Genomic DNA, 9,748 nt, shown 5'->3' on the forward strand with positions numbered 1-9,748 from the left:
GGGGTGTATGAGTGTGTATGGGGTGTATGAGTGTGTAAGGGGTGTATGAGTGTGTATGTGGTGTATGAGTGTGTATGTGGTGTATGAGTGTGTATGAGTGTGTATGAGTGTGTAAGGGGTGTATGAGTGTGTAAGGGGTGTATGAGTGTGTATGTGGTGTATGAGTGTGTATGTGGTGTATGAGTGTGTAAGGGGTGTATGAGTGTGTATGTGGTGTATGAGTGTGTATGTGGTGTATGAGTGTGTAAGGGGTGTATGAGTGTGTAAGGGGTGTATGAGTGTGTATGTGGTGTATGAGTGTGTATGTGGTGTATGAGTGTGTATGTGAGTGTGTATGAGTGTGTATGAGTGTGTAAGGGGTGTATGAGTGTGTATGAGTGTGTATGAGTGTGTATGAGGTGTATGAGTGTGTATGAGGTGTATGAGTGTGTAAGGGGTGTATGAGTGTGTATGGGGTGTATGAGTGTGTATGGGGTGTATGAGTGTGTATGGGGTGTATGAGTGTGTATGGGGTGTATGAGTGTGTATGAGGTGTATGAGTGTGTATGTGGTGTATGAGTGTGTATGGGGTGTATGAGTGTGTATGGGGTGTATGAGTGTGTATGGGGTGTATGAGTGTGTATGGGGTGTATGAGTGTGTAAGGGGTGTATGAGTGTGTATGGGGTGTATGAGTGTGTATGGGCTGTATGAGTGTGTATGAGTGTGTATGAGTGTGTATGAGTGTGTATGGGGTGTATGAGTGTGTATGGGCTGTATGAGTGTGTAAGGGGTGTATGAGTGTGTATGGGGTGTATGAGTGTGTATGGGGTGTATGAGTGTGTAAGGGGTGTATGAGTGTGTATGAGTGTGTATGAGGTGTATGAGTGTGTATGGGGTGTATGAGTGTGTATGTGGTGTATGAGTGTGTATGTGGTGTATGAGTGTGTATGGGGTGTGTATGGGGTGTATGAGTGTGTATGGGGTGTATGGGGTGTATGAGGTGTATGAGTGTGTAAGGGGTGTATGAGTGTGTAAGGGGTGTATGAGTGTGTATGAGTGTGTATGAGTGTGTATGAGTGTGTATGAGTGTGTATGGGGTGTATGAGTGTGTATGAGGTGTATGAGTGTGTATGAGGTGTATGAGTGTGTATGGGGTGTATGAGTGTGTAAGTGGGTGTATGGGTGTGTATGGGGTGTATGAGTGTGTATGGGGTGTATGAGTGTGTGTGGGGTGTATGGTGTGTGTGTGGTGTATGAGTGTGTATGGGGTGTATGAGTGTGTATGAGGTGTGTGAGTGTGTATGGGGTGTATGAGTGTGTATGGGGTGTATGAGTGTGTATGTGGTGTATGAGTGTGTATGGGGTGTATGAGTGTGTAAGGGGTGTATGAGTGTGTATGGGGTGTATGAGTGTGTATGGGGTGTATGAGTGTGTATGGGGTGTATGAGTGTGTATGTGGTGTATGAGTGTGTATGGGGTGTATGAGTGTGTATGGGGTGTATGAGTGTGTATGGGGTGTATGAGTGTGTATGTGGTGTATGAGTGTGTATGGGGTGTATGAGTGTGTATGGGGTGTATGAGTGTGTATGGGGTGTATGAGTGTGTATGTGGTGTATGAGTGTGTATGAGTGTGTATGAGGTGTATGAGTGTGTATGAGGTGTATGAGTGTGTATGTGGTGTATGAGTGTGTATGTGGTGTATGAGTGTGTATGGGGTGTATGAGTGTGTATGTGGTGTATGAGTGTGTATGTGGTGTATGAGTGTGTATGGGGTGTATGAGTGTGTATGGGGTGTATGAGTGTGTATGGGGTGTATGAGTGTGTATGGGGTGTATGAGTGTGTATGGGGTGTATGAGTGTTTAGGGAGTTTAGGTGTATAAGTGAGTGAAGGAGTGTAGGAGGGTGTGTAAGAGTGTGTAAGGGAGTTCAGGAGTTTCTCTTGGAACACACTCACTAACCCCTAGCAGTCAGAAGCCTCTGGGTCTTTATCTCTTTATCTCGCTTTATCGCTTTATCTGTCTATATCTGCCCTGTCTCATTCTCTCTGTCTACCTGTCTCTCTCTCTCTCTCTCTCTCTCACACACACACACACACACACTCATGTCATCTCCTCACTCAGGTGTGTCTGGAAACCCTCTCTCTCTCCTACTCTGTAATTTACGCTAATTTTCAGAGAGTGAAGTGTGTGTGTCGTTCCGTCTGAAACAAACCACACTAACTGATGATTATCGCTGCTCATAAACATTCCTCACAGCCTGAGTGTCACTGCGTTTACACCGTTGTTCTGTGGCATGTGTGTGTGTTTGTATTGTAATGTGTGAGTGTGTGTGTGTGTGTGTGTGTGTGCGCACATGCTGATCTGTAGTTTCCCAGAGATGCTGCATAATTACAGAGGATCACAGGTGGAAAAAGTGCGCAGCAGCCAGGGGAAAGTGTGCAGGGAAATGAAATGAGCTGAGACGGGTTTGGTTTAGACTGAGGGAATAAACAGAGGAATGAAAGATGGATGTGGTGATGAGAGACAGAGAGAGACAGAGAGAAAGAGAGAGAGAGAGAGAGAGAGAGAGAGAGAGATCAGACAAAGACTGAGAGAAGAAGAAGAAGAACAAGGAAAAGAAGAAGAACAACAACAAGAAAAACCACAAAAAGAAGAAGAAGAAGAAGAAGAAAGAGAAGAAGAAGAAAGAGAAGAAGAAGAAGAAGAAGAAGAAGAAGAAGAAGAAGAAGAAGAAAGAGAAGAAGAAACCCACCAATGTGTCTGAATTGTTACATCAGATGTCAGAGTATCCTTTACACGAAATGTCAGTATTATAATTTTATTTGGTCATCACCGTCCACCAGGGTTCTCTAAGGGTTCTTTTAGCTTTTTTTGTACTTGCAACCACACATTACAGGGAAACACTTCATATTTAGAACATTTACAGATTATTCCAGAAGGACAACCATGAAGCTAAAAAAGAGATTTAAGGTTCTACATAGAACTTTACTAGAACCTCTTGGATCCATCTTTGATAAGGAAACATTCTCTTGTATGTAAGCAACCCTACATCCTGTTCCATGTAGAACTCTACTACACAGTGTTCTATCCCTGTCTGAACCTTTCTGAGCTTTTCTTCTACATGGAACCAGATCAGATCAGGAGAGACTCTTTTGTCCCCATGTTTGAGAGAACCCTTAAATTATCTGTGTAGAACTGTACTCATTATCAGAGATGGTTCCATGTCAGTAAATACTAAGAAACCTTCATGTTCCATGTAGAACCCAGACAGCATTGTTGTCCTGTAGGTTGGATGAAGTGGATGAAAAACAAGAAAATTTCAGAAAAAATAAGAACCTGAAGGTTAAAGGTTCTGTGCGGAACCATACAGTGATTCAATATGAACAATGGTTTTTTTTGGGGGTTTTTTTTTTGGAGTGATCTAATTTTACTTTAATGGAGGTTCTGAAAATAACTCCCAAACCCATGACATCACCATGTTACAGTTTCAGACCAGCAGCATTCTGGAACCTGCACTTTCGTGGTGGAAAGAAAATGCAGAACGCGGTGAGAACCCCGCTGGTGAGAAAGAGCTTAAAGACCAGAGGAAATTCAAGAGTTTTCTCCAAATAAAAAAATACAAAAATTTTTTTTCAATAAACGAAGTTTAATGTTAAACTCATTATCTTACAGCATGTCTACATTTTCACCAACCTGTCTCTCTCTCTCCATCTGTCCATCTGTCTCTCACATGTCTATTTCTCTCTCTCTCTCGCCCTGTCTGTCCGTCTGTCTGTCTGTCTGTCTGTCTGTCTATCTCTCTCTACGTGTTTCTAGCTTTTGCTTCCTGTCACTCTCTTCCTATCTTTCCTTGACTGTCTCACTCCCTTTCTCTCACTCTCTCTCATTGTCTATCTCTCTTCCCAGCTATATATCTGTCTCTTCATCTCTCTCTCTCTCTCTCTGACTCTCTCAACCTCATTTCTCTCTCTCCCTGTCTGTCTCTCTCTCTCTACCTGTTTCTAGCTTTTTCTTCCTTTCTCTCTCTCTATCCCTGTCTATCTCTCTTCCCAGCTATCTATTTGTCTCTCACCATGTCTCTTCATCTCTCTCTCTCTATCCCTGTCTATCTCTCTTCTGAGCTCTTTATCTGTCTCTCACAATGTCTCTTCATCTCTATCTCTCTCCCTATATGCAATGCACCCCATTTCTCCACCTGTCTCTACCTGTCTGCTTGTCTCTTTCTTTGCCATGTCTGTTTCTATCCTTTGTGGTCTCATTCTCTCTCTTTCTGTTCCTGTCTCCCTTATTGTCTGTCTCTCTTTCTGTCTCTTTATTTCCCATTTCTCATCATTGGTCTCTCTCTCTCTCTCTGTCTCTCTCACACACACACACACAGACACACTGAGTGAGCTGGATGTTTCCGCACCACAGGGTGTGTTTTCACAACTAATCAGTATTAGATCAGTGTTTAGTGAGCAGAAGGATATGAATGTGGGATCCCATGCACTCAGAGAGAGAAAGACAGGAAGGGTGTGAGATAGACAGGCAGAGAGAGAGAGAGAGAGAGAGGGAGAGAGAGAGACGGGTGGAGTGAAAGCCACATTAATTCTGGTGAGGAAGAATTCTAATTCCTAGTTTCCTTCACCCTTCACATTCCTGCTTCTTAAATATTACTTTGAAAAAAAGATTTGAAAGATTATCTCATGGTCACCATGGTTACTGAGTAAACTGATGCCTTAATGCGCTGCGTTTTAGTTCTGTATGAGGAAAGAGAGTTCACACACACACACACCATCCATACTGTGACAGAAGAAGGAAAGAAAGAAAGAAAGAAAGAAAGAAAGAAAACTGTACTGAACAGAAAGACATGCCTCATCAGCATTTTACACACACACACACACACACACACACACACAATCTCACCTTCTCCGCACGCTCCTTTGTGCACAAGAAGCACTGGCGACTGTTGTATCTCCTGCGCGCGCTCGCTGGCCCGTTTCAGTTCGCACGCGCTCCGGTAGGAGACTCCGTCACTGCCGCACACCGGCTCCTCGCTCGCGCAAACACACACTGCTGTTCGCGCTCTTCGCCGGATCACGACTGGTGAGGATGATGATGAGGTGGAGGACGACAGTGGCGAGGATAATGACTCGACACAACGCAGACCGCGCGCGCACACCGGATCGCCGAGTCGCCTGGCGCCCCCGGTCCCGGCGCACGCTTCACCCTCACCGGACGCGCACACCGCGCAGCAGCCGCACGCGTCGAGCGCGAGCTCCGTGGCGCAGCGCGCAGGCAGCGCGGGACAGCGAGACTTGTCGCAACGCGCGGGACAAGCGCCGATCAGCGCACGCTTACCGATCCGCGCGTTCACCGGAGAAACAAGAACTACAGAGCTTAAACACAGCAACACGGAGCTGAGCACGAGCGACTCCATCACACACACACACACTCACACAAACAAACACAGTCACGCGTGCACACACTGTGGAGTAAGCAGAAGAAAAGGAGCGTGTTAGTCAGTGTGTTTCACTGGATGATCCCGCCCCTTTAAACTTTACTGACCAATCAGAGCGCATCCATCACTTACACGCCATATGACTTTAGAATAACAATCAGACAGTCGTTTCAGTGAAATCCAAGAAACCTGAGGTCTACAAGCTCCATCTTCTCCCATCTTGAGGTCTACGAGCTTTTAGTCCTGGCATGCTGAGGTCTGCAAAACCCTAATTCCCCCATTTTGAGTTCTTCATGCTCTTACATCTGCAAACATGTGGTCTACAAAGCTCCTTTTTCTGCAAACATGTGGTCTACAAGCTCCTTCTTCTGCAAACATCTGGTCTACAAGCTCCTCCTACTGCCATTCTTAAGTTTACAAGATCCTACTTATACTGCCCTAAGTTCTACAAGGACCGATCCATGCTGAGTTCTAAAAACTATGATCTCTTACATCCACCATCATGAGGTCCACAAGCTGCTTCTCCTGCCATTTTAAGATTTACAATATTCTTCTCCTTGCGTTCTGAGATCTAAAAGCTTCTACTATCCTGAAGTCTGCAAGTCTACAAGCTCCTTCTCCTGTCCTTTTGAAGTTTACAAGCTCCTTCACTTTCCATCTTGAGTTCTACAAGTTCATCTCCTGCATTTTGTGGTCTATACACTCCTTCTCCTTCCATCTTGAGGTCTACAAGCTCCTTCGCTTGCCATCTTGAGGTCTACAAACTTCATTCATCCATCTCGAGGTATACAAGTTCATCCCCTGCCCTTTTGTAGTTTACAAGTTCCTTCTCCTTCCATCTTGAGGTCTGAAAACTCATTCTCCTGCCGTTTTGAGGTATACAAGCTCCTTCTCCTGGTTGACTATGGAGCGGAACCCTGTATGAATCCCCACTGTATATTTAGTACACTTCAGTTCTCACCACATCAGTGATTGCATTCTGTAACTCCACTGCCCTCTGGTGGATCCTTTGGGTTCTGACACTTTCAGTTCTCAACCTAGAGAACACTCGCTCACTGTGAGGCTAATTTACACCAAATAGGTAAAGAAAAACAATTTCTTAAGTTTGGGCTTCTGAACATTAGATCCCTTGCACCGAAAGCACTTTTTATTAATGAAATGACCTCAGATTATAGTTTCGACGCACTCTGTCTTACTGAAACCTGGTTTAGACCAAATGAATACATTGGCCTAAATGAGTCTACTCCATCAGGATATTCATATAAGCATGAGCCCCGTCAGACAGGTCGTGGAGGTGGTGTCGCAACCATCTATAATAATTCTTTTACCATTACTCAGAAAACAGGACCCAGGTTTAACACATTTGAAGTGCTTGTCCTTAATGTTGCACTCTCAGACAGGCATAAAAAAATCCCTGCTATATCTTGCTCTGGCCACCGTGTACAGACCCCCGGGGCCCTACAGTGTTTTTCTTAATGAGTTTTCACATTTACTCTCAGATCTTTTGATCAGTTTTGACAAAGTGTTAATTGTAGGAGACTTTAACATTCATGTAGACGATGCTAACGATGCGTTAGGACTCGCAGTTATAGATTTACTAAATTCCTTTGGGGTTAAACAAAACATTAATAGACCAACTCATCATTTTAATCATACACTAGACTTAGTTATATCACATGGGACTGATGTTTCCGAAATAACCGTTCTACCTCAAAGTGATGACATCACAGACCATCACCTCTTAATGTACACTCTACCTGTAGAACATATTAGACACGTCTCTCCACGTTATCAACTTCGTAGAACTATAACCTCGACCACTAAAGACAGATTTACAAACAATCTGCCAGATCTGTCTCAACTTTTTACTAGACCCCGAAATGCAGATGCACTAGATGAAGTAACCAACAGCATAGGCAATATTTTTACCAGCACACTAGACACTGTTGCCCCCATCCGACTAAAAAAGGTCAGAGATGGTCCATGGTACAATAGTCATACTCACGCCCTCAAGAGAGCAACCCGTAACCTCGAGCGAAAGTGGAGACAAACCAGATTAGAAGTTTTTAGAATTGCGTATAAAGACAGTCTTCTTATTCTTCTTATAAAGACAGATTCTTATTCTGTACAGTGGCTAGACTAACAAAGCATCAGATTTCTGGAGAGAGTATTCCATCACAGTTTAGTAGTGAGGACTTTATGAATTTCTTCACTAAAAAAATTGATAGTATCAGGAACAAAATATTGGATGTTCAACCATTGACAGCATCCGGTGATCCAGACCAGCCTATAGCTCCACACTTAAAGCTACAATGCTTTACCAGCATAGGGCAGGAAGAGCTAGTTAAACTTATCACCACGGCTAAACCAACAACATGTTTGTTGGATCCAATCCCAACTAGATTGCTGAAAGTAGTGATACATGCAGCTGGAGAGCCTCTTCTTAATATTATTAACTCTTCGTTATATCTAGGTCATGTCCCAAAATCTCTTAAGTTAGCAGTTATTAAGCCTCTTCTTAAGAAACCGAAACTGGACCCTGATGAAATATCAAATTACAGACCGATTTCAAACCTTCCATTTATATCTAAAATATTAGAAAAGGTGCCAGCTCAATTATGCTCCTTCTTACAGGAAAACGATATCCTTGAAGAATTTCAGTCAGGTTTTAGGCCCCATCATAGTACAGAAACTGCACTAGTTAAAATCACAAATGACTTGTTTTTAGCTTCGGACCAAGGCTGCATCTCCATTTTAGTCCTGCTTGATCTTAGTGCTGCATTCGACACTACAGATCATAATATTCTCATAGATCGCTTACAAAATCACACAGGTATGCAGGGACAGGCATTAAAATGGTTTAGATCCTACCTGTCTGATCGATACCACTTTGTAGCTTTAAATGGAGAACTGTCCAGTGTAGTGCCAGTGAAATACGGGGTCCCACAAGGGTCAGTTTTAGGACCTATGCTTTTCTTGGTATACATGCTTCCATTGGGTGACATCATTAGAAGGCATGGGATTAGTTTCCATTGTTATGCCGATGATACCCAGTTATATATCTCATAAAAACCAGATGTCTAGATTAACTGAGTGTGTTAAAGATATTAAAGATTGGATGACCGATAATTTTCTATTACTAAATTCTGATAAGACAGAGATATTACTTATTGACCCAAAAACTAGCACACAGAAGCTCTCGCAATTCAGCTTGCATCTAGAAGGATGTACTGTTACCACTAGCTCAACAGTGAAAGACCTGGGTGTAATATTAGACAGCAACTTATCCTTTGAAAATTAAATTCCTGATATTCCAAAAACAGCCTTCTTCCAGTTTAGAAATATTGCCAAGCTTAGGAACATTTTATCTGTATCTGATGCAGAAAAGCTAGTTCATGCATTCCTGACCTCCAGACTGGACTACTGTAATGCATTACTAGGTGTTTGTCCTGCATCTTCAATAAACAAGCTACAGTTAGTCCAGAATGCAGCCGCCAGAGTTCTTACCAGATCAAGAAAATATGATCATATAACCCCAATATTATCATCCCTGCACTGGCTACCTGTGAAGTTTAGAATTGACTATAAATTAGCTCTACTCACGTACAAGGCTCTAATTGGTTTAGCTCCCACCTATCTCTCCAGTCTTCTAACACGTTACAATCCACCACGCTCTTTAAGATCACAAAACTCCGGACTTCTGGTAGTTCCCAGAATATCAAAGTCCACAAAAGGTGGTAGAGCGTTTTTGTATTTAGCTCCTAAACTTTGGAATAGTCTTCCTGACAGTGTTCGGGGCTCAGACACAGTCTCCCAGTTTAAATGTAGACTAAAGACTTATCTCTTCAGCCTGGCATTCATCTAACATCCCATAACCTTGTGCTCCAGTACATCTGATTAAATGCACATTATCATCTAGTACTGCTAATATTATGAACAGCAGCTACGCTAATGCTGTTCCTTTGTTTCCCTTCTTCTACCCATCCCGAGGCATACAGAGACTGTGCTCCAGTGGCATCCGGAGATGGACCGGCTCCAGCCGGGTTCTGCTTGTGAGGATTGGGATATTCAAGCAGCGCCATGGACAACAACCTCCTTATTGATTTACATAACACTATACACATGCTGTATCTGCATCACACAATTGTCACCCAAATGAGGATGGGTTCCCTTTTGAGTCTGGTTCCTCTCAAGGTTTCTTCCTCTTACCATCTAAGGGAGTTTTTCCTTGCCACAGTCGCCTCAGCCACCTCAGGCTTGCTCACTTAGGATAACATCTAGGACTGTCTGTCTGTCTGTCTGTTTATATGTTTGTTGTTTTCTTATGT

The 9,748-nt window shown here is 43.3% G+C and overlaps 1 protein-coding gene across 1 annotated transcript in view; it reads right to left on the reverse strand.

Moving 5' to 3' along the window:
- The window catches only part of LOC131359807 (serine protease HTRA1A-like), a 37,327-nt gene extending 31,928 nt beyond the window's left edge, over window positions 1-5,399 (reverse strand). Inside the window, exon 1 of the mRNA XM_058399941.1 lies at window positions 4,886-5,399. Within this exon, the coding sequence (XP_058255924.1) occupies window positions 4,886-5,399 (514 nt within the window). The remainder of the gene's footprint in view (window positions 1-4,885) is intronic.
- Between the last annotated feature and the right edge of the window lie 4,349 nt (window positions 5,400-9,748).

Source organism: Hemibagrus wyckioides, linkage group LG09 (assembly GCF_019097595.1).
Source record: "Hemibagrus wyckioides isolate EC202008001 linkage group LG09, SWU_Hwy_1.0, whole genome shotgun sequence".
In the NCBI taxonomy this organism is placed as follows: Eukaryota; Metazoa; Chordata; class Actinopteri; order Siluriformes; family Bagridae; genus Hemibagrus; species Hemibagrus wyckioides.